General features: G+C 42.2%; 1 protein-coding gene across 1 annotated transcript in view; it reads left to right on the top strand.

Annotated features, from left to right (window-relative positions):
* SCUBE2 (signal peptide, CUB domain and EGF like domain containing 2) overlaps positions 1 to 25,170 on the top strand; it is a 101,815-nt gene that overhangs the window by 23,126 nt on the left and 53,519 nt on the right. The window contains exons 5-12 of the mRNA XM_042782838.1: positions 2,153 to 2,278; positions 5,509 to 5,625; positions 6,353 to 6,442; positions 15,048 to 15,164; positions 16,085 to 16,207; positions 19,419 to 19,535; positions 21,047 to 21,169; positions 21,617 to 21,730. Of these exons, the coding sequence (XP_042638772.1) occupies positions 2,153 to 2,278; positions 5,509 to 5,625; positions 6,353 to 6,442; positions 15,048 to 15,164; positions 16,085 to 16,207; positions 19,419 to 19,535; positions 21,047 to 21,169; positions 21,617 to 21,730 (927 nt within the window). The remainder of the gene's footprint in view (positions 1 to 2,152; positions 2,279 to 5,508; positions 5,626 to 6,352; positions 6,443 to 15,047; positions 15,165 to 16,084; positions 16,208 to 19,418; positions 19,536 to 21,046; positions 21,170 to 21,616; positions 21,731 to 25,170) is intronic.

The following is a 25,170-nucleotide window of genomic DNA, read 5'->3' as shown; positions in this document are numbered from 1 at the left end:
ATATTACCAAACAACACAGCAAGCCACTAATTCAAGTCCATTGAAAGTTCCAAGATCAGCAGAGCATGGCAGGCTGCTGAGCAATGACTTGACTACATGCAGGGTTCAAATGTGCTATAAGCTGGATACCAGTCCCAAAGCTGCTGCTTATATATGAGAAGCAGACCACATACCCAAAGCAGCTACTCAGCTGCTTGTGGTAGATCCCACCATGGAGATGATTGCTAGTCTCATCATGGGGAATAACTATTACCAGCTGCCCAGCCACTCAATCAGGCCCAGCCAAGTTGACATGCAACCTTAACTAGTACAGATAGTATCTGCTTGTATTAAAATAATTGTTCCAATTAAGCATAGAGAGGCAGCTCTGTGGTGAGAATTGGAAAGAGGAGACTTTTGACCTGCTTAGCACCTCTTGGCTAAAGTTTCAGGGCACAGTATAGAACAGGGTTGGATTCTAGAGAAGTTGAATGAAAACTTTTTGTACTTCTGTTTAAACCAGGCCTGTATCCATTATTAGAAGGTGTCTTGTTAGTAGAGAGCCAGTGAGAACAGTGCCCCTGCTCTCAGTGATGTTTTAGAGTTGCATTGCACAAATGTGAAGAAGCGACATATGAACAGGTACTTAATAATGCAGAGCAAACCAAGCACAAGTTTTGGGAATACTTTTGGGTGTACTGGCAGGTAGCAAGGTCTCAAAGCATTGGTTTTGAGATGGGCCATGATGCTGGTGAACTGTATAGGTGTTTCCCTTGCTATCTCCCCATCATTTGTTATTGGTACCAGATGCCATCGAGTTGGCTCCGACTCATGGCAACCCCACATGCAGCAGAAGAAAGCATTCCCCAGCCCTTCACTATCTTACTTAACACTATTTTATCATGATCCATAGGATTTTTATTGACTAATTTTCAGAAGTAGATTGCCAGGCCTTTCTTCCCAGTTTGTTTTAGTCCAGGAGCCCCACTGAAACCTGTCCACCATGGGTAAGCCTCCTTTGAAATACTGGTGGCATAGCTTCTAGCATCATGGCAACATTTAAGCCACCACAGTGTGACAAACTGACAGATGGGTAATGGCCTCATCATTTAGCTACATGTTAAACCATCCAGGAAAATAATCTCTCTTCCTGCCACCACTACGACAAAATTAGGACTAATGGAAACTTATACCTAAAAAAAATTATATAGCAGCTGAAAGAAACTACATGTATGAGTCTCTCTTTCTACTCTCTTTGTTGCTTCTACGATGCTGTCTGTCAGAGGCTTATGTCCTGAGCCTGCTGAGGGAGGAGATAAGGGACTGAGGGTGGGTCACATAAAAGAGGTCCCTGGGCAGGTGTCGGTGTGGTAATGTCAACATGGTGTGGTAATGTCAACATGCGGTAGTCACACTCACCTCCAAAGTATGGATCTGGTGGTGGAGAGGAGATTGAAATTTTTGAAAATTGTCTTCAAGGGTATGTGAAAAGTTGGGCATCTTCACCAATCTATCTGCAAGTATTCTTAGGGGGAATTCTCCTTTGCCCCTTGCGTTCTTGATCAGCTAATGGGTAATAACATGGCAGAGATGACAGGCTGAGCACTGCTTTCTGGGCTTGGCAGATTTTGATCCCTCACTCAACAGAGGGTTCCTGGGGGGAGCTTTCTTTTCAATTTATTGGGCAGGTTCCCACCTCTTTAGGAGAGTGGAGACATCGTATCTCGTGGATGACATAAGAAATTTTTCAATCTTCTGTTAAATGATCAGCTCTAATATGATTTTAATGACATATTCTTATTTTCTTAAAAAAAAAATCTCAAATCAGTCCATCAATCTAATCGTACTGTAATAAAATATATATGACAAAAATTTGCTGTTTTAACCACTATCCATTTCCAAAAGTTCTTTATCTCTCCAAACAGAAGCTTAGTACTCCTTAAGCAGTAATGCCCCATTCCTCTCTCCCCCAGCCTCTTATAACCACTAATACATGTTTATCTCTATGTATTTGCCCAATTTCACATAAGTTAATAACATGTCCTTTTAGAAGGTGGGGTTGATGGAGACCCAGACAGGCTGGTCTGTGTCCCACCCCCTGGCCCCTTGCAGCTCCCCTTGGCTCAGGATTCTGACCACAGTTGGTCACCTGCCACATGCTGCTGTTTTGCAGAGGGCCTGAGCTGCATGAATAAGGATCATGGCTGTAGTCACATCTGCAAGGAGGCCCCGAGGGGCAGCGTCGCCTGCGAGTGCAGGCCTGGTTTTGAGCTGGCCAAGAACCAGAGAGACTGCATCTGTAAGTATGAACTGGTGCACACCCATGCTGGAGACTGGCATGCCCCACAGCTTGTTTTCTCACAGAGGCATCAGAAACACCGTCACATGGCACAGTGGCATCAGGGAAGGCAGCTAGCAGAGCTGCTGACCTCCACCGGGCACTTAGTTCACTGCAGAACTAGGGGAACACAGGGAAGGGAAATGATGTTCTTTTAAGAAGCCAATCAGAAGGAAATTAAATTAAGGAGTAGTGATAATGGTGGGGGGCAGGCTCTCTATTCCCACAGAATAAAGTCAGATTTCTTGTCTGGTGGCTCTAAGCTATTTGGATCCTGCTTATCTTCTAAGCCTCATCTGACTCCTTTCCTCAAACCCCAATTCCTTGCCTTTTGAAGAACAGCCCATATTCTTTCATGCCTCTAAGCCTTTCCCCAAGCCATTCTTACTTCCTGGCTTGAACTGTTACTGAACCTTCATCATCCTTCTTAAATTCCAATGATAGCAGGATATAAGTTATCATTTTTTGGAGTATTTGTTATGTGCAAAGGTTTGTCTCCAGCATGTGCCTTATCCCATTGAATCCTCACAACCACCACCCTATGAGCTAACTTATTACTATTTTCACTTCTCAGTTGAGAAATTGTAGAGAAGTTAAAACAACAAGGTCACACAAGGAATAATTGGCAAATTAAGATTCAAAGCTAGGTCACCTGACTCTAAAGCATGTACTCTTAATCCCTTGCTCTACTACTTCAGAAGCCTTCCCAGATGGCCTCAGACAGGGCAGCCATTTAGTATTTTGCTCTCACATCACTTTGTTCATTCCTCAATTATAGTGTATGACAGTCTGGGTTACATTTGTGTTTATGTGTCTGACTCTCCACCATGAGCAACTCCAAGTCAGAGACTGGTCTTATTTTTACCTGTCAGTCTCTTGGTGTCTACCATAGCACATGCCCAATCAATTTGTTTAATGAATGGGTGACTAAATGGTATACAAAGTGCCTGCACAGCCAACATAGAATGTAGTAGGAAACAACTGGCAATGAAAGGTATTTCTAAATCACTATTTGTGCCAGAGAAAACACTAAGAATTTCTCTTTAGAAACTCTTCCCAAAGCTACAGGCAGAAGACTGCTGCAGTTTGCTAGGGAGTAGACCTTACAGGTTAAGAGATGAGGAGACAGTTTCCCCAGTGTGACTTCTCTCCACTGCCTCCATCACAAAGCAGAGTGCAGCCTGGAAGCCTGCCAATCAGGGCTGGTGCACAACCACACTCAAATGACAGGCAGGCTCTGACAAGCTCTTGTTTTTAGCTGCTGTTGATTCATTCCCTGGATCGTGGTGAACCCATGCACAATGGGGTTGGCCTGTTGTAATCCACAGGGTTTTCAATGGTTGATTTTCCTTTCTTCCTAGTTCATCTTAGTCTGGAAGCTCTGCTGAAACCTGTTCAGCATGAAAGCAACATGTGAGCCTCTGCTGACAGAAGGGGGGTAGTTGAGTATGAAGCCCATTGGCCAGGAATATAACCTGGGTCTCTCTCATGAAAAGAGAGAATTCTGAACTACCCCTGTCTCCAGAACAAGATTTTAAACAAAACAAAACAAAAAAACCAAACTCACTGCCGTTGAGTCAGATCTGACTCATGGCGACCCCTCCTTGGGTTTCCAAGGCCACCAACCACTCCTCGGAAGGAAGGTTGGGCAATCTACTTCCGTAGTGATATGGCCTCAGAAACCCAAGGAGGGGTCGCTATGAGTTGGGTCTGACTCAAAGGCACATAACAACAACAGCAACAACATCACTACGGAAGTAGATTGCCCAATCTTCCTTCCAAGGAGTGGCTGGTGGTTTTGAACCGCCAGCCTTCTGGTTAGAAGTCAGATGCCTTAGGCACTACGCCACCCGAGCAAGATCTTAGGGCCCCTGAAAGAGAGTCTCTCTGGGAGGACTCCCCGTGGGCTGAGCAGAGTGGAGGCCACTTCTGCGAGAGGCACAAAATTTCCTCGAAGAGGAGGGACTGGGTCCTCCAAAGCCTCAGCTATGAGTCAGCATTTTATAGTTTTTCAGGGGTCAGTTGTGGAGGTAGAACACATGAAGGTTTATTTTTTTACAAATTTAAATGTTTTCAAGATGTCCCTGCTCAAATACTATTATAACGACATTTAAAGAAGAAAAAACAAAACAAATTCAGAATCCCACCACATAACCAAGTGTTTTGACTTTTTTCATCTTTCTATTTAGTTGTTCATATGCATAAACAATTTATACATAACTGTAATCACAGAACATTTTTGTTGCATCACAAATGTTTTTAGTTTTTTTAAAATGAGAAAAATTACACATGCTTACGTAAGAATGCACACAATCCAGACGTATATAGAGAAAACATGTAGTCTTCTGCTTGCTCTTGCCTTTGCCTGAGGTAACCGCTGCTAACAGTTTGATGAGGAGACAGATTGGTAGGGTTTTTTTTGTATTATTATTTATTTATTTTGCCTGTCTCAGTGTATTCATACATAGTCTTTATAATTATTGATTAAAATGGCATCAATTATATACAAAGAGTCATCATTTCTTCTGCTTACCCTCCCTTCAAACTAATTCATATGGAGCTCAATGAGAGAAATCCTAACATATGTGGACAAATTAAGGAGCCCTTGGTGGTGCAGTGGTTAAGCACTTGGCTGCTAACCAAAAGGTTCAATCCACAGGGAAAGACGTGGCAGTCTGTATCTGTAGATTACTGCCTTTGAAACTCTATGGTGCAGTGCTACTCTGTCCTACAGGGTCGCTATGAGTCCGAATAGACATGACAGCAACGGTGATGGGTTATGTACAAATTCAATATTGTCTGTTTAAAGTGCTACTGCATTCCCCAAAGTCCCAGTAGAGCTGTATTAATATGCAAACTTCTCTAAAAGAGTAAAACACTAGTCCAGAGTCTCTTGATATAATTTCCCTCAAGTAGTGAAAATCTCCCTTAACCCTCCCACCTCCATCTTCCTATATGACTTGTTCAGACTCATGTTTCTACATTTCTACAACATGTATTGTGACTATCTGTTTACATGAATGTTTTCCACATAGGATGGTGGCTGAGTTGGGCTTCTCTCTTTTATGCACAGTGCCTGGCACATAGAAGGTGCTCAAATGCTTGCTGAAAGCAAATCTGAGTTCTTGAGCAAATACAGCCCTACTTTTGGAAATCTCAGTGCTTTATGTACCAATTCATTTTCCTCTCAGTGACCTGTAACCATGGAAATGGCGGGTGCCAGCACTCCTGTGAAGACACGGCTGCAGGCCCAGAGTGTAGCTGCCATCCACACTACAAGATGCACACAGATGGGCGGAGCTGCCTTGGTGAGTGGTGATCCACACACTGGGTGAGATTCTGCCCCAGCCTGTCCACTCCCTGAATGCAGGCACCCTCAGTGGTGTTAATACCAGATGCAGGGGCTTTCTGGAGCATTTGACCCCAGACAGACCCCATACTACTTCACGTGTTGCAATGGGAGTGGCCTAAGCCTGGGATGGGGGTGAGGGACTGAGATTGAGACCTACTCTGTCCCTCTATCCCTGTGCAACCTTGAAAAGCCCTTCCTCCTCTCTGGAACCAGACTGCTCCTGACACTCATGTTCCGGAGACTAGGACAGCACAACCCACGGGGGAAGGGCTCCATGAAGCTAGAGCTAGCTGTTTGGGATGACACAGCAACCTTTACAGTCAGCAGGGACTAGGATGGCATATCTCTTGCAATCCATTTTAGAGGTTTCCAGGCCCAAAGGTTTTTTCCTGTCCTGCACTAATGGAACTGGAATGAATCTGAAGCTTACATTCCCTAGTGTCTTTTTGATCTTTTCGATACTTAAAATATCTTTTCTGTATTTAATCTTTACTAAGGATACGTGGCCAGTTAGCATGCTGTGTTTCCCTCTGAGCCTAATTACAACACATTTTCGTTGAGTAAGCAGAGTCAGTCCCCTATCTTAAATTGTTCCTGTGTCTGGGATTTCAGAAGACATGTTGTGCAGAAATGAATCATTTGACTCATTCCGTCTGAGAACTGTGCTCGTTTGCTTCTTGTAGAGCAAGAGGACACTGCTCTGGAGGTGATGGAGAGCAACACCACGTTAGTGGCAGATGGGGATAAACGGGTGAAACGAAGGCTACTCATGGGTAGGCGCTTCACCTCCCTGCCCTGGCCACTGACATTGTCCCCTTCCCTCCCCAATTCATGGCATCAGCCCTGAGCTTGTGGGCCATCTACTCTGAAACCAGATAGACCAGGATGAACAGCTGCTGACAAACCAGATCATCTGTTCTTCACGCCGTGCCGGGGTTCAGTCACCATCCAAGACCCATGGCATTGCAGAAGTCATACTGACTGAGCCATCAGTATGACTGGGCTAGCCTCCAGCACTGCTCTGACTAGCTGTGAGACCTTGGGTAAACTGCCCTGAGCCTCCATCTCCTGGTCTGTAAAATGGATATAATGAAACCTACCTCTTCAGGCTGCCCGGAAACTCAATTAAGATAACAATATGCAAAAATACCCAGAGCCCAGTGCCTGCAACTTAGTGCCAGCCAGTGAATGTCAGTTCCTTCTGAGTAACCATAACGTGAAAGGCACTTTGGGCAGCCTCTAGCTTAGTGTGGCAATTTGTCTTTCTTTCTTTTTTTTTTTCTAAACTCAGCCAAAGTTAATGGTAGAAGAAATGAATGGAGAAGGATGACATTTGTCTCTGGGATGTGGAAGGTCTGCCAGTAGGTCTAATTGCCAACTGGAGTAGTAGTGATGGTGGGTGCAAAAAGGACAAGGAGGCCACATATTCTGACCTCCTAGAACCCCACAAGAGGAAGGCAGAATCACCATCAATAGCTCAAGGCCTATTACTGCCAGGCCAGACATGCTGCCTCCCTCCAGCCCTTTCACCAACCGTTTTTCCAAAGCACCCACCACCTCTTTCCTGGGTTCGATAATTTGCTGCAGTGGCCACACAGAGCTCACAGATTATGGGGTTTATTAGGGAAGCACCACAGGCTACAATTCAAGTTCAGGAAAAATGCTCAGTCTCTCTCTCAGCCCACCGTCTCTCAGCCAAGTCTCTCCCCCAGCAGTGCATGTCCCTCGGTGTCTTACTCAGCAACGCGTATCTCTTGCGTCTCTTTCCCAGCAGCACATGTCTCTTTCAGTAGTGTGTGTCTCTTTCAGCAGCATGTCTTCCTCAGCCAGCAGTCAGAGAGAGTTCTGCCTCTAGGAGGCCTCCTTTTGAGCTTGGCAGAGTGGCCAAACCAACCAATCATAACAACAGAATTCTAAGCACCTGAGAGTGAACCTCCCCTAACATTGCATTGTGCCTCACCCAACAGAAATAACCCAGGTGGATAACATTTACAATCAGGAGCTCCTCAGTTGCTCATTCCACCACTGAGTTTACAATGACTTATGGGTAGAAAAGCCATACTAAGTAATTTACTACACTGCGGTGGGTTGGCATCAAATAGGTCTTCTGGCACATTATTCCTCTGGAGAAAGTATAGCTTGACCTAAACAAAAAGGATCTTTTGACAGCTGCTGGGTTTAATAATCAGGTGAGAATATTAATTGGTAATGTGATAGTTAAGGTTGTGTATCAACTTGGCTGGGCCTGGTTTTGAGTGACTGGGGAGCTGGATGCAATTATTCCCCATGATGAGACTGGAATCAACTCTGTGGTAAAATCTGCTGTGAGCAGCTAATCAGTTGCTTTCAGGGAATGGCCTGCATCCAGAATATATGGAGAAGCTTTGAGGAAAGTTTTGGTGTTTTGGCATGTCTGAGTCCTGCATTTGGCCAAGTCTTCATCCAGTGCCCTGCCATGTTGCCCGCTGATCTTGGGATTTTTCTTGGACTTGAACCTGCTGTAGTGCCTGCTGATCTTGGGACTGTGCCATTTTACCTGCCAACCTTGAGTTCGTCAGCCTCAGAAGCCAGCAGCTGCCTGAGTTAAAAGACACCTTCAGCTCCAGTGGGCCTGGAATAAGAGGCAGAGCTGAAGCCCAAGGCTGAGGGGCCTTTACCCAGCCCCTAGAGCTGGCACTCTGAATTTGGACTTCTAGCCTCCTACACTGTAAGAGAATAAATTCCTGTTTGTTAAAGCCAGCCACTTGTGATATTTCTGTTATTTTAGCACTAGAGAACCAAGAAGGAGCTCTGGTAGCATAGTGCCTAAGGCACTTGACTGCTAATCAGAAGGCTGGTGGTTCAAACCCACCAGCCACTCCTCGGAAGGAAGATGGGGCAATCTACTTCTGTAGTGATACTGCCTTGGAAACCCAAGGAGGGGTTGCTATGAGTCGGGTCCGACTCGACGGCACATAACAACAACAGAGAACCAAGACAGTAACCAGTCAGGTGACAGCTCTAAGATCTTTTCTGGCTTATAAAAATTATTATTTTTAATTGCCTTAAATTAAAATGCTATTGGGCAATCTACTTCCATAGTGATACTGCCTTGGAAACCCAAGGAGGGGTCTCTATGAGTTAGATCCGACTCAATGGCAATGTGTTTGGTTTGGGTTTGGTGAGCTAAGCTGACAATAAAATACATCATCTCCTTGCCTCCTTCCTTCTTATCCCAACATCCCATTTGCCAGAGGCAACAATTTTCATCTCTACTGGTTGTTTCCATTTCTGACCTCCCTCCATATTTCAGGAAAATGAAGTATACACAGGTATTTCTTTCTCTTTCTGGAATATTTTATTTTGGTTTAGGTGAAAGTTTACAAAAAAATTAGTTTCTCATTCAACAATGTATACATAGATCATTTCATGACATTGGATGCAATCCCCTCAATGTGGCAGCACTCTCTCCACTTCTGCCCAGGCTTCCCTGTTTCCACTCGCTTAGCTTTCCTGTCAGTCTTACCTTCGGAATTTTTCTTTTGGGCAAATATAGCCTTTTTGGTCTTGTAGAATTGAACGTTCTGAGGAGTACATTCCTATGGATGTTATTATTCACTTTATCATGCCTATTGTTTGGCTGTACAGTGGTCTCCAGGAGTGGGTTCAGTTCTAAGTTTGAAATGTGTCCCATAGTCTGAGGAGTTCCTTCAGTCTCTATCAGACCAATAAGTCTGTCTTTTTTTTTTTTTTAATGAATTTGAATTTTGTATTACATTTTTTTCTCACTTTATCCGGGGCTTTCTATTGTGATCCTGGTCAGGGCTCTTGGTAGTGGTAGCTAGGCACCATCTAATTCTTGTGGGCTAAGGGTTGCAGAGGTTGTGGTTTGCATGGTCTGTAGTCCTTTGGGCTAATTGTTTCCTTGACCCTTTGGTTTTCTTCACTCTTATTTGCTCTAGAGAGGAAGAGACAAATAGTTGTATCTTAGATGGCCACTCACAAGCTTTTAACTACTGACCAAAGTAGGATGTAGAACATTGTCTTTATAGAGATTGACTTGGATGTCCAATTGACTTAGATGTCTCCTGAGACTATGGTCCCTAGCCTTCAAGCCCAGAAACTCAATTCCATGAGGTGTTTGGTTATGGCTAAGAAGTTTTCCTGATGGTGGCCCCTGTGTATTCTAATATATATATATATATATTTGTGGCATATACCAATATGTACATTGAAATATCCACTGCCAAACCTTTATATGCACATGGTTGTACTTCCATATACCATCTCACACCTGTTCAGTTTACATAGCTACCTATGTATCCACTCAGATTGTTATTACTGTTCTTACAGGATTATATCTGTAATTGTATTTACCATTGTTGCCTTTTATTTTGCTTACTTCTCAGTGTCTTCATTTGCCTTGGTCATCCTGTGCTGACCTCCCCCATTTTGTGTATTGTCTTCCCTTCACTAAAGTTAACAAGTGTCAGTCATCTAGTTAGTAATTTTCCCTCCCTTCTCTTCCCTTTCCTGGTTACCATCAAAGAATGTTTTTCTGTGTGAAAACCTTTTCTTGGCTTTTTATAATAGTGGTTTCATATAACATTTGTCCTTTTGTGACTGACTTATTTCACTCAGCATAGTGTCCTCCAGGTTCATCCATGTTGTGAGATGTTTCACGGATTCTTTGTTATTCTTTAATGTTGTGTAGTATTCCATTGTGTGTATACACTCAGTTTGTTTATCCATTCATCCATTGATGGGCATTTAGGTTGTTTCCATATTTTTGCTATTGTGAATGATGCTGTAATGAACATGGGTGTGCATATGTCTATTCATGTCATGTCCTAGGAGTGGGATTGCTGGATCATATGGCATTTCTATTTCCAATTTTTTAAGGATGCTCCATACCTTGCATATGTTTTCCACAGTGGTTTTACCATTTTACATTCCCACCAGCAGTGTATGAGAGTTCCAATCTCCCCACAACCTCACCAGGATTTGTTGTTTTCTGTTTCTTGTAATCAGTGCTGTAATTGCTGGGGTGAGAATGGCATCTCATTGTAGTTATTTGATTTACATCTCTGTAGTGGCTAATGATCATGAGTGTTTCTTCATGTATTTGTTGGCTGCCTGAATGTCTTCTTTGATGAAGTGTCTGTTCATGTCCTTTGCCCATTTTTAATTGGGTTGTTTATCTTTTTGTTGTTGAGGTCCAAACTAAACCAAACTCACTGCCATCAAGTTGGCCCCGACTCATAGCGACCCCTCCTTGGGTTTCTGAGGCAGTATCGCTATAGAAGTAGATTTCCCAAACTTCCTTTCAAGTAATGGCTAGTGGGTTTGAACCACTAGCCTTCTGGTTAGCAGTTAAGTGCCTTAGGTATTTCTTCATGTGTCAGTTTTAGATGTTAGCTTTTGACTTCCTATTATGGAATATTAGGATTTAGCTCTCTTTCCCACTCCCTCATATACATACTCTCCCCTATACTCTTAATATATTTTTTTACCACAATTTACACCAGTGTTCTGTGTTTCTGTTATTGTGACTAAAAAAAAAAAAAAAAACTTACTGCCGTCAAATCAATTCCAAATCATAGCGACCCCTCCTTGGGTTTCTGAAGCAGTGTCTCTATGGAAGTAGATTGCCCAGTCTCCTTATAGTATCAAAATATGATTTGCCCCTGAGTCATGTAATATGTTATGATTATATTTTCTTTAGTTTTCTAGGTACCTATTACCAATTTAGAGTTCTGACAGAACTCTAAACCTTTTTAAGTATGTTCAAGTACAGTATGTAACTTGTCAATTCATTTTTCTTCTTAAAAAGTCTCTTCTGAGACTTTTTCTCTCCCACAATGGTAGAGCTTGAGTCTTTTGGCTGGTTCTTCATCTCTCATATGCTTTACCATCAGCTTTGGGATTCCCTGTACTACCTCCCTGTTTTGGTGGATTCCATGTTTTCTCTTTTGTTAGTTTATGTCCTTGTTGTATCAAAGCATATCCTGCAGTGTCTTCTTGAGAAAAGGTGCATGGTATGTAGATTAAAAATAATAATAATAATTCCATACTTGAAGTGACTATATTCTACCTTTGCCCTTTTTTGAGAATTTTGGAATTTTGCTCAGTATAGAACTCAGAGTTGGAATAACATTCCATCAGAGTTTTGATATTATTGCTCCATTGTTTTCAAGCATTCAATGTTGCTTCAAGAAGTCTAAAGTCATTTTGATTCTTAATCCTTTGCATGAAACCTATTAAAGCTTCTCTCTGGAAGCTTTGAGGATCCTCTCCTTGTCTCTAGTGATCTGAAATTTCACAATAATGTTTCTTAGTTTTCACTTTCCCGTCTGTTGTGCTAAGCATTCAGGAGGCCTTTTGTGTATGGACAGTCATATCCTTCAGTTCTGAGAGAAATTTTCTTATATTTTTTCTTTGATAATTTTCTTTTCTCCATCTTTTCTCTCTGGAATTCCCCTTACTGTTGTAACTCTTGGATTGAGCCTCTAATTTTCTTATCTTTTCTTTATATTTTCTTCTTTCTAGGAAGTTTCTTCAATTTTGTCTCCTAATCCTCCAATAAGGAGCTCTGGTGGTATAGTGGCTAAAGCATTTGGCTGCTAACCAGAAGGTCAGTGGTTTGGGCCCACCACTTGCTCCACAGAAGAAAGATGGGGCAGTCTGCTTCCATAAAGATTCACAGCCTTGGAAAACCAGTGAGGGGTAGCTGTGAGTCAAAATTGAATGAGTTTGGTTAATACTCCAGAAGGATTTCTATTAAAATTCTGCTTTGATATTTTAAATTTTTAAGAATTTTATTTTGTTCTCTGATTATTTTTTTGTTCTAGAAACCTGTTCTTATTTCATGGGTATTATTTGCATAATTTTGAGGAACTTAATTGTAAGGATCTTTAAAACAAAAAGCTTCTTTTGTTCTCTATATTGTCTTCATTTCCTCAAAGTTCCTTTCTTCCTATTTGTTTGATTAGTGTGTTTATTTCATATTAGAGGCTTTCTCAAAATGTCTGTTAATTCTTGAATGACGTTTCATATTTAAAGTGAAATACTAAAAAGCCATTTGGGTAGGAGAAGAGGGAAGGGACTAATTAGCTAGGTAAGAGACACATAATGATTTGGGTGAAGGGAAAGGCATAATACCAAAAATGAGTGACCAATGCAGTATCAGTAAGGAAAAGGAAGACACAGAGAGGTGCACAAGAGGTATAAAAAAAGAAAGACGCAGGGAAAAGGCAACCACATGGAGGAAGTGGGAAGAGAGTTGTTACACTGTGGGGATTTCAATTAATGTCGCAATACAAAATGTGTATGAACTATTGAATGGAAAATGAATTTGCTCTGTAAATTTCCACCCAAATCACAATAAAAAGTTGGGGTGTCGGGGAAGCAAAAAAAGCCAGTTGGATACTCTGTTGACTGGTGGGCTTCATGCTTAGGTGATTAGGCAGTGAGTTAGCCATTTCATTTAGAGATGCTCTTTTGCCAATATCTATAAGCCTTTTCACTTGTGCAGGTCAATTTTCTGGAGCAGAGTCCTTCAGTCTTCTGCCTAGAGGATGGAGGCTTGGCTACCAGTATTCTAGGAGCTGAGGAGATGATGAGGGTTTGAGATCTCTCTTTTCAGAGTATTGACTTTCACCAGACAGTGCCTCACCCTTACCCTCTGCTATTCCTTGTGACCTTGAGTCTGCTGCAACTTCTCCGGAGGATAAACTTCTCTACTTTTGTTAGAAAAGAAAGGGTTAGTTACCTGGCTGTGCAGAGTTAAGGAGGAACTCTGGGGGCTTCTCTATTTCCTATACAGACTTTCAAACAACACTCCTGTTTTTATCTCCATCCTTATCTCTGTCTCTGGAATAACCTGATACCTCCAATTCCTGGGCATTTATAGAGTTCTGTGGCTTACATGAGCCTGCCACTTGTTGGTACCCCCTCTGCAGACCAATAGGGCTCAGCTTTCTGCTATGCCAGTTCCTGCTTATCCATTGACATGCCACTTCCAGAAAATTTAACATTTTTCACTAACTTCTCTCAAGCTTTCTTCATCCTTATGCATTTATACCTTTTTATTCTATTTATTCTCATTTTAATGACCTTTTAAGAGAAAACAGATATACGTGCATGTTCTGCCATACTTAATTAGAACTAAGTTTCCCCCACACCTAAGCTTTAAAATGACGTGATTGTGGAAGTAAAATCAGGTTTCTGGCTGCCAAGGTGCTAGTGAATGGATGCTGCATAGCACCTACCTATTACTTAGAATTACTGTAGGAAATGCAGGACTGGAAGGCCATTTGCTTATTGTTTCTCATCTCTATAGTGATTTAAAACCTGTGTTTGCTTTCTCATGTGGCTATGACAGGTCTTTCTCCTTTCAGGGTAAGTTAAACTTGCAGTGTGTTTATTAGCAGTTGCAAGAATGAAATCATTAGTCTGCAACAAAGGAATGGGCGATGCTTACTCTCTCTTACTTTGCCCATTATTCATCTCGAAGGAAGGGTGTTCAGGGTTAAGCAAGGAGCTTTTGCCCCATTTTGCACCCATACCTAGCCTTCCAGAAGTGGTCATATTTAGAAAGTTACTGACTGTGGATCAGCAGGAACTTTTTGTGGCAAATCTGCCAGTTGAGGGGAAATGTTCTTCAGGGTGGGAGAGACATCTTTACCCTGTCAGGCTTCCTTGGGAGAAATAAGTCACTTAGATGGATGGGATGAGCTCTACTTGCTCCCCCTCTAGCTCACTTGCAGATGGCAGATATTTTGGATGTGTCTGTGAGTATTCTGTTAGGCTTCTTGACCTCCATGAGCTTTGTCAAGTATTAACACTGTAACAGTATCTCCTTCTGATACCTGTTTCAGTCCTTCTTCAGGAAGCTAATGTCTTTTTTCTTTTCTTCTTCTTCTTCTTCTTTTTTTTTTTTTTTTAAATTGTGATTTGGGTGAAAGTTTACAGAGCAAATTCGCTTTCCATACAGCAGTTCACATAAACTTTGTCTCATGACATTGACTACAATTTACCACAATGCGTCAGCTCCCCTTCCACTTCCTCCCTACAGTTACCTCTTCCCTGTGTCCTTCCCTGCCATGAATTCCTGCCCCCTGAGCTGTCTCCCTGTGCATACACAGCCCTTCTTTCTCCCATGATTGATCTCTCCAAGGAGTGTATCTACCTAATGTAAATATTCACCTCATATGCCTGTCTTTTGTTTAGCTGGAAGCCACAGGTGTGGGTTCAATTCCAGCCTGAAGGGCAGCTAGGGACCACAGTCTCTGTGGTTCTATCAGACCAACAAACCTGATCCCTTTTTTTTCCCCAAAATGATTTTGAGTTTTGTTCCACATTGTTCTTCTTATGGTCTTTTTCTTACCTCCTTGTCAGAAACGTGTGCTGTCAACAATGGAGGTTGCGACCGCACCTGTAAGGATACTTCAACAGGTGTTCACTGCAGTTGTCCTGTTGGATTTACACTCCAGTTGGATGGGAAGACCTGTAAAGGTAGCCTGTGTCTCTCCACGGATGCTGGGTCCACTTGTTTGGAGGGAAGCCTCAAGCTGTTAATGGCAGCTCTTCCCCTTCATACCCACCTCTGAGTGACTCCAGATTTGCTTATGATTAATATTGATGGAAGCATTTTCTTCCTTGGGCTAGTGGAATGTTATAATTGAGTAAGCTTAATTGCAACCAATTTAATTGCACTAACTGTTGAGAAGATCAGTCTCTACAAGCATTAAATAATCTATTTCAGGCAGTGGCCTTATTAGAAAAAGGCAGTTCAAAGAAACTTTCATCAGCATATCATAAATAACAGCCTAGAGATTATCATGTAAATAACAGCCAAGATTATTATCCGGAGTCCTTAATGAATAACTGTACAATTAACTTTTACTGATGAAGAGAGACCCCAATGACCTGCTAGTATTTCTCAGGCAGGAGTACAAAGGATTAGTTCTTTAGCATGATAGAAAGTAGATAGCCAGTTACCAGATGAAACCGAGAAAAGATAAGATTAATCTGAGTATCAGGAATCATTTAAAAGGCTATTTGATCGTTGTACAGCTTGCCAAAACAAATGTTCTAGTCCCTTATTGCTTTAATCATTAAACTGGAATAGAAAGACCATTAAAGGGACCGCTCTTCTCTTGAGAAAGCAATGCAAGGATGAGAATATAACAGGATGTCATCATTCTTTCCCTTAGTTTGTTTCCTTAATGCTAGTCAAGGGCAGTGTTAAGTCAGAGTTCTCAAGAGGCAAGAAAATGTGTGTAAAATTGAAAATATCAACAAACATCCTTAAGTGGGTTTATGGATCTGTTCTTCTTTCAGAGAATAATGAAGCACACACAATAGCACTTCAGGGATTTGCGGACAATGAGGCAAGTATTGCTGTCTGATTTGCCGATGCTTGCTTGTTACAGATATTGATGAGTGCCAGACCCGCAATGGAGGTTGTGATCATTTCTGCAAAAACACCGTGGGCAGTTTTGACTGCAGCTGCAGAAAAGGATTTAAGTTATTAACAGATGAGAAGTCTTGCCAAGGTATGTGCTGACCATGTAGCTCTGCTATGAAGTGGTCTATTGGTTGGAGCAGAGGAGATAGAACCCCACCCTGGTAGAGACTGACTCACTAGTATTCTAGTGAATCTGGAAGAATCACTAACCCAGCCTCCAACCTGTGCTTCACTTATTTCCTCTGTTAAACAGAATTAAAAACACCATATAGCTGTCAGGTATATTATTGAAAGTATGCTGTTAATGGTTAGAGAACAGCTCAAATAACCCATCTGGTCTTACAGCTAAGCTCACTGCTAGAAATGAATGGGATGCAGAATGCAAAAAGGGTTGTATTGGGGTGTTGAGATTAGGAACAATTTTCCTTTTATAAAATTTCTTTTAATGTTATTGATTTTATAAGAAAACTTAATAGCAATAATATGTAGATTTAGTTAAAATACCCTTTCTAGAGAAAAGTTGGGTCAACCCATCATCTGGATCATGTACCAGTTTTCTTCCTTACAGCCCTTGTTTTGAAGCCTTTGGTGCTTAGAGAGAGGGTGACAGAAAAGGAAGGAAGGAAAGTGTATAGAGGAGATGCTGGTTGGTCCTCAGGTATCATCTCAGATTCCTCAATAGCATCTGCTCCTCCCCAACAAGGGTTGCGGCAAGGAGACTCTGGGTATTGTTGTTGTTAGGTGCCGTTGAGTCGTCTCTAACTTGTAGCAACCCTATGCACAGCAAAACAAAACACTGCCCAGTCCTGTGCCAGCCTCACGATCCTTTCTATACCTGAGCCCATCGTTGGAGCCACTGTGTCAATCCATTTCACTGAGGGCCTTCCCCTTCTTCATTGACCCTCCACTATACCAAGCATGATATCTTCTTCAGGGAATGGTCCCTTCTGACAACATGACCAAAGTAGATGAGACGAAGTCTGGCCATTCTCACTTCCAAGGAGCATTCCGGCTGCACTTCTTCCAGGACAGATCTGTTAGTTCTTTTAGCAGTCCATGGTACTCTTAGCTTTCTTCTCCAGCACCATGACTCAAAAGCATCAACTCTTCTTCGTCTCCCTTATTCATTGTCTGGCTGTCACATGCATAAGAGCGATTGAAAATACCATGGCTTGGGTTAGGTGCACCCTAGTGTTTGGGGCCATTGGCAATGATGTTAGTAACTAGTTTGGGTGAGCAGGATGTAGTTTTGGGTGGTGGACATCAGTTATATTTTTAGGTGAGCACCTTTCATGCTTTACTGAAATGCAGGAAGAAGGTCTCAGGAAAAAAATATGCTGTCGTTTACTCTCGCCCCATTTGTGGGAATAAGAGCTGCTTCGCTTATTTTATTAAAAATACTAGTGTTGAATTGCTCTACATAATATCTAATTTCACTTCAGATAATAAAGATGTAACATCATCTTTTTAAAAAACATTATCACGTGAATAGGATTTTTCTTCTCTCTTGGTTTGCTCTTCTTAATAGATAACTTTTGTCAAAAAGTTCAAGTGTGTATCTCCTTTAAATTCAGTGAGTGAGTTAATTATAGATGATTCTTGTGTGGATTTCTTCAGTTTGACTTGGAAAGCAAATTTACTGCTCCACATAATGTTTCATAACGTATAGGGCAAGAAATACTGTTTGAGCTATGTAAACACATTAAAAAGGAATTAGAAAAGTGATCTCATTATTTTTGGCAAAGCAAAATCCCATAGTGAGCAGCCAAAGTCAGCTACTGAATGAGTCCACTTTCTGAACAACTGGCTGATATTAATAACAGATTTCATAGAATGGCATCAATTACTGGGGAAGAAACGGACTTTTTCTCATTTCTCACTGATCAGTCTTGGTAGAACAAATATTTACACAGAACAAATTTACTGAAGAAATTGCCATGATTTCTGGGAAAAGCTAGGATGAAGAGATTTTGTAAGAATTCACCCTTTTTCATTCTCCATTTCCTTCCAAATGTTTGTTTTTCATTAATGTTGCTTCTTATGGCACACTCAGTGTTGAAAAAGTGGTCTAGCAAATGGTCTAGTTGGCTTTCACTGACTTCTGAACTGGTCCTGGTTTATCCATTTGGAGGCACAGCTTGTAATTCTGTTCAAATCTAAGAGCTGACGAAGTGAAATACTGAAATTCTAGTCTACGAGAAAGATATGAGAACTAGACCAGGGGGACAAAAGATTAGATAGATAAATGCAGCCTCTTGAGATCAGTTTCCATGACCCCAATTGAAGGCATGCTCTATCCCGAACATGGAAGGTGGAGAACATGTGGGACTAATCCATAGGGAGGAACAAAATCAGGGCATCAGCCAAGAGGATCCAGTTTGGAGCTTAAACAGGAAATTTCAGTGTCTGCAATAGAAAATTACAGGGGATATTAGGGTTAATGGATTTTTCTTTTCTTTTTTTACTGTAAAGGACATTAAAATTGAGGATCAACTGGCCTCTTGGGGCCAGATGACTAACTCTAGGAAGATCAGAGAGAGATACACCAAAAAACCAAACTCACTGCTGTCACGTTGGATCCGACTCATAGCCACCTTCCCTTGGGTTTCCAAGGCGGTATCACTACGGATGTAGATTGCCCAATCTTCCTTCCAAGCAGAGAGAGATGGGGACTAGATTTATTTCCAACCTAAGTGTTTTCTCCTTTCAATTAACTATAGCTAATAAAATTGTTGCTGTTTTAGCAATAGTAACGTAACAATAATACTTACCTAGCACCCTGTAATGTATGAAATTGTTTTTAGGTGTGTTATCTCATTGAGGAGCTCTGGTAGCATAATGCCTAAGGCACTTGACTGCTAACCAGAAGGCTGGCGGTTCAAATCCACCAGCCACTCCTCAGAAGGAAGGTTGGGCAATCCTACTTCTGTAGTGATACTGCCTCAGAAACCCAAGGAGGGGTCGCTATGAGTCGGGGCTGACTCGATGGCAAATAACAACAACAACAGACAACAATCTCATTTGGCTTCACTCTTTTCAATTACTCAGCCCTACAAACAAGCATCTATCAGAGCTTTTAGGCAAGTACAGTTTGCAACAGAATTTGGAAATACATTCCGTGGTTGTGAATACATTTACTGTACTTTTTTTTTTTTTTTTTTACCACAAGTAAGCAAGAAGAATTGATGGATAATTTTTGAGCCATTTGTTGTTGATCAGCAGCTGGTGTTCATTATAAACACACTCTTCACTTCTCCCTCAGAGTTGGTTTCAGCTCCTCTTTCCCTTTAAAATTACAGATGTGGATGAGTGCTCTTTGGATAGGACCTGTGACCACAACTGCATCAACCACCCTGGCACGTTTGCATGTGCTTGCAACAAAGGGTACACTCTCTATGGCTTTACCCACTGTGGAGGTGAGGAGACCGCCCCTCTAGAGTCAGGAGGTGGGGATGAAGCTGGGCCTGGCAGGGAACAGGGCAGGGGCCCAGGTTTCCCCAGATCAAGAGTATTTATTTTCCTACAGTGGAGAATGAAGGGCACATTGCCAGTCCCTGAACTGTAGTAATGAGCTTATTCGTTCAAGGGAAGCATCTGGTGGGGGAAATCTTCCACATTTATCCCCTTAACATGTCCAGTGTGAAGTAGAGCAGAGAGAAGAGTGGAGCTCTTTCAGCTGTGAACTCTTTATTGAAGCAAGTTGTATGCAGAAAATGGGTGGGTCTTTCAGGAGCTGATACCCTATCCTTTGGAACTTCCCAGCAGATAGTAAAGTCACAGTCCTCAAAGAGGCTTGGCAGGGCACCAGCCAATGCCATAGTCCTGCTGTGCATAGGAACTGCCTGAAAAGCCTTAATTAAAGCTTCACAATTAGGTCTTTAAGCTGGAAGTAGGGCCATTTGAGTTTATCTCTCTGCCTTGTACCCATCTTGCAACATGTTCTGATATCAAATAACCTTATGGTCAAGGTTAAGTCTATGGCATAAATCAGATTTGTCACCAATCATCAGATTCACCCAGAAATCTTTAAGAATACAAATTTGCAGATTCTAGTTCAGAATATCTAGAGTTTTCAAGGTGATTTTGAGGACCTGAAGGTATTGGGAATCACTGACCCAAGTACTTACTGTACCTCCTGTTTACTTCCTTGTGCCCTGTGTTTGAGAAGAATGGATACTAGTGATTGCTATGGATAGTATTGTCTCCCTCTTCATTTTCAACTCATTCTTAGCATGGGCTAAACACATACTCTTCCTAGTCCATTAAGAAACCCCAAGGAGGAATTGCAGTCAATGTCATGAGACAAAATATGTATGAACTGCTGTATGGAATTTGCTCTGTAAACTTTCACCCAAATCACAATAAAAATTAGAAAGAAAGAAAGAAACCCCAATGAAATTTATTTTGAATACAGATGTTTATCTAGATTAGTTGGTACCACCTTCTGACCTGAACTCAGTCTTAGGTTGATGGGGATTAGGACAAGTCACTTCTCTTCTCTGTACTTCAACTATATATATATATATATATATATATAGTCAACTATACATATAGTCAAATGAGGAATCCTCATTCTCTATCTCCCTTGGTATGCAGATCAGGAAGATGGTGGGGTTTTAAATTTGGAAGCCTGTGCAATGTCTGAGTTTGGACATCAGAAAGCAGAGTGTGGCCCCTTCAGTGTTCCTAGTGGGGGAATGGGTTAGTTAAGAATGGAACCTGAGACCACCTTGACAAGGCCCATACCAGGAAATGCACTGAGTGGGGAGTGAGGTGTAGGGCCAGCGGGTGCCAAGTGAACATCCTGAAGACAGTGAGTATCTTCCCTTTGCTTAGTCAGTTTCTATCACATGACTGCCCTCCCGCTCCTTCCTCAAGGGAAAGTCAGCGACGGGCCACTGTGACAGGAAAGTGTTTTGTTCCACAGACACAAACGAGTGCAGCGTCAACCACGGAGGCTGTCAGCAGGTCTGTGTGAACACAGTGGGCAGCTACGAATGCCAATGCCACTCTGGGCACAAGCTCCACTGGAATAAAAAGGACTGTGTGGGTAAGGGGCGCTGAGGCGCAGACTCAGTCAGCAGGGCGCCCCCTGGCCCAGAGGTGGTGCGGCTCCATGTATTCTCCCCTGTTGAAAAGGACCCAGAGTGCGGCTGACCATTCCTCCATTTAATTCTTCTCCCTGCAGCTGCAGCAGTCCTTTAAATAGTTCAAAAACAGGAGATACTTTGCAGGCTCTTTGTGTTTCCTTCTGCGCTTCCTTCTGTGTAGGTTGGAACTTACTTCTGTTTTCTTGGTTGCTTTTCTGCATGATAATTAGCAAGGAACTCCTTTAACTTGGTGGGAAATAGTGCCTGGTCTGTGTTCTTGACTGGGTGTCAGCTCTGCCTTCTTTTCCTGATATTGTGGGGCCTTTTGATGATGGGACTTAATTGTCATTGTCACACTTGGAAATTTCCTTCTCTTTCCATAAGTGTCTATATTTTGTCCTGTTTAGAAGTGAAGGGGCTCCTGCCCAACAGGGCACCCCATGTGTCCCTGCACTGCGGTAAGAGTGGTGGAGGAGACAGGTGCTTCCTAAGATGTCACTCTGGCATTCATTTCTCTTCAGGTGAGTGGGTCCCAGTCCCCAGTGCAGGTTCTCATGTCAGACCAGGCCATCCTGGCTTCCAGGTATTAGATGATGTGAAATGATTTCCAGGCTCCAAACCAGATGCTCCCTCACCACCAGATAGAGACTCCATGTGTTGGGTGTTTTCTAAGTGGTCTGTAATGGATTGAATTATATCCCCCAAATATATGTATTGTAAATCTTAAATCTTTTTTTTTGTGTGTGTGTGGAGATTATTTGATGTATTTTATTTTTTATTTTAAGAGTTTGTTTTACATTCAACATTACATGTACATTTAGTTCCATTCCCCATTTACCATCTCCAACCCTAACCCTGTCTCCTCCCCTCCCTGCCCAGTAACACCCCCTCACCCCTGTGCCCCTCATAGTTATGCACTCCTGTGTGTCCTGCATTTCCTCCATGTGAATGTTGCCCCTCTGGTGCCCTGTGGTTGATTGCTCCAAGAGACGCATTTCCATAGAGTATGTGGGTGTGTCACCCTGGGTTGAGCAGTCTCTGCATGCACATTATGTTTACTATTGGGCTGAGAGCCAGCCCCTAGGAGTGAACTTTATTCCAGGCCCAGAATGTATCCCAGGACCATAGTATTGGGGGTCTTACCAGACTCCATCCAACCAGTAATTCTGGTCATTATTGAGTTTTTGGATTTTGTTCCACATTTTTCCTCTCACTCTATCCAGGATCTCCAGATTTGATCCTTCCCTGAGTGGTTGGCATTGGTAGCTGGGCACCATCTAGTTCTTCTGGTCTTGAGGGCCATCGTGTCCTAGGGCTGATTGCTTCCAAATGCCTTTATTTTTTTTTGCACTCTTTTTCGCTTCCGATGATAGAAAATCATTAGTTGCATCTTAGCTGCTTGAAAGCTTTTAAGACCCCGGTAGCTACTCACCAATGTCGGGTAAACCCTAAATCTTTATGCCTGTGGTTATAGTCTCATTTGAGAATGGGTTGTCTTTGTTTTGTTAATGAGGCAGAATTACTATAGAGTATATCATGAGTCAATCTCTTTTGAGATTTAGAAGAGATTAAACAGAGCAGAGATGGGGTAAGATAGACTCTAAAACACACGGAGATCTCCAAGGAACCAGCAAGCAGAAGCTGAAGAAACAAGGACCTTCCTTCAGAGCCAGTAAAGAGAAACCTTTCCCCTAGAACTAGCACCCTTCTGGCCTCCTAAACTGTGAGAAAATAAGTTTGTTTGTTAAAGCCACTCGTGGTATTTCTTTTACAGCAACGGTAGATAATTAAGACAGAATTTGATACTGGAAGAGTACCTACAATATGGGATTGGGTAGTGGGTGGAGGCTGGAAGATTTTTAAGGTGCCTAATAGTAAAAGTCTTGATGGCATCTGACAACAACAATAGTAAAAGCTTAGATTGCCTTGAAGAGACTTTTGGTAGAATTATGGATGTCAAAGGCAATATTGATGAGGGCTCAGAAGGAAGTAAAAAGAGGTATAGAGAAAGTCTCTACCATCTTAAGGAATACATATGGCACCAGCAACAGAATGTTTCTAGAAATGTAGACGTTAAATATGCTTCTGGAGAAGCTTTAAAAGAAAATTACGAACATGTGATTGGACAATGGAGGAAAGGCAATGTCAAAGAACTTGTCCGAATTATATTCAAATATTTGGTGGAAGGTAAAACTTGTAAGTGATGAACTTGAATATCTGGCTGATGAGATTTTGAAGTAAAATCTTAAAGGGGCTGCATGATATCTCCTTGCTATTTACAGTAAAATGAGAGATGAAAGAGATGGATTTTAAAAATGAACTGTACAAACTGAAAACAAAACTTAAAAATTTGGAAAATTCTATTGTACCAACTATAGACACAAGTCCTAGAATTTTCACCAAGGACATGGCTATGTAAAATGTTGTTAAAGAAATTAAGCCTGTGACTATTGGATCTAACCAACTACCACAGCAGAAAACCCATCAGCTTAGAGTGAAGGGCACAGAGAATGAACAAAAGGAGAAAATGCTTTCTGACTCTTGGAATTCTACAGACAGGAAACAGGCCAAAGACTACATAAATGGTTCTCTAAGAAAAGAAAAGAATCATTCCTGGAACAGCTCAGAGATCAGCAGAACTGTTGGAAGGAGCATGGGAAGCTGGGACTTCTTGGTTTCAAAGGGTGGGGCCACAGCCTCTTGGATTTCAAAGGGTAGATTTCAAAGGTTTCAAAGAGCTGGATATTGGCCAACACTCTTCTAGAATGTGGGGCTGCCAGGAGATAGGGCTGCTGCCTAAAGCTGAGAAGGGTGAGGCTGCCATGCCCACAGGACAGATGAATGGGGCCTGCCAGGGGCAAGGGGGAGGGTTGTCACTCAGATGGACTGGGAGAATGGGGCCGCCCAAAGCTGAGGGAACCAAGTTGCCATCTCAGTGGGCCTGGAAGGCAGAGCTGAAGCCCAGGGCTTAGGGGTCTCCACCCAGAATCCAGAGGGCTTGGCCAACACCTAGAGTCTAGAAGGTGGAAAACAGAGGATTATTTTCAAGCCTTGAGAACTATGTGATTTGTTCTGCTGCATTGTTTAGTGCCTGTTATCTCTTCTTTCCCTCCAATTTCTCCCATTTGTAATGGAAATCTCTACCTTGTGTCTGTTCCACCATTGTACTTTGGAAGAAGATAATTCGTACTCTAGATTTCACAGGCTCACAGGTGAAGAATTTTGCCCCAGGATGAAATACGCCTTATGTCTCTCTCGTATTTGCTTTAGATGATTCAGAAGATGAGTTTTTAGACTTGGAATTGACTTAAGACTTTTGGGATGATGTGATGAGGTGAATGTGTTTGGAAAGGGCATGACTTTTTAGTGGCAAAGGGGTGGAATCTTATGGATTGAATTATGTCCCCTAAAAATATGTGTAGGAGCTCTGGTAGCATAGTGGCTAAAGCACTTGACTGCTAACCAGAAGGCTGGCGGTTCAAACCCACCAGCCACTCCTCGGAAGGAAGGTTGGGCAATCCTACTTCCGTAGTGATACTGCCTCGGAAACCCAAGGAGGGGTCGCTATGAAATATGTGTTGTAAATCCCAACCTCTATGCTTGTAATTATACTCTCCTTTGGAAATGGGCTGTCTTTGTTTTGTTAATGAGGCAGAATTAGTGTAGGGTGTATCTTAAATCAATCTCTTTTGAGATATAAAAAGAGATTAAACAATCAATCTAGAAGCAGAGATGGAGGAAGCTAGATGCCAAGACACACAGAGATCTCCAAGGAACTGGGAAGCAGAAGCTGAAGAGACAAGGACTGTCCTCCAGGGCCCACAGAAAGAGAAAGCCTTCCCTAGAGCCAGTGCTCTGTATTCAGACTTCTAGCCTCCTAAACCGTGAGAAAATAAATTTCTGTTTGTTAAAGCCATCTTCTTGTGGTATTTCTCTTTAGTAACACTAGATAACTAAGACA

The sequence above is a fragment of the Orycteropus afer genome, unplaced genomic scaffold (assembly GCF_000298275.1).
Source record: "Orycteropus afer afer isolate SDZICR_OR568_19922 unplaced genomic scaffold, OryAfe1.0 scaffold00014, whole genome shotgun sequence".
Lineage (NCBI taxonomy): Eukaryota > Metazoa > Chordata > Mammalia > Tubulidentata > Orycteropodidae > Orycteropus > Orycteropus afer.
The sequence above is the reverse complement of the archived record's forward strand: the minus strand, read 5'-3'. Positions and strand labels throughout refer to the sequence as shown.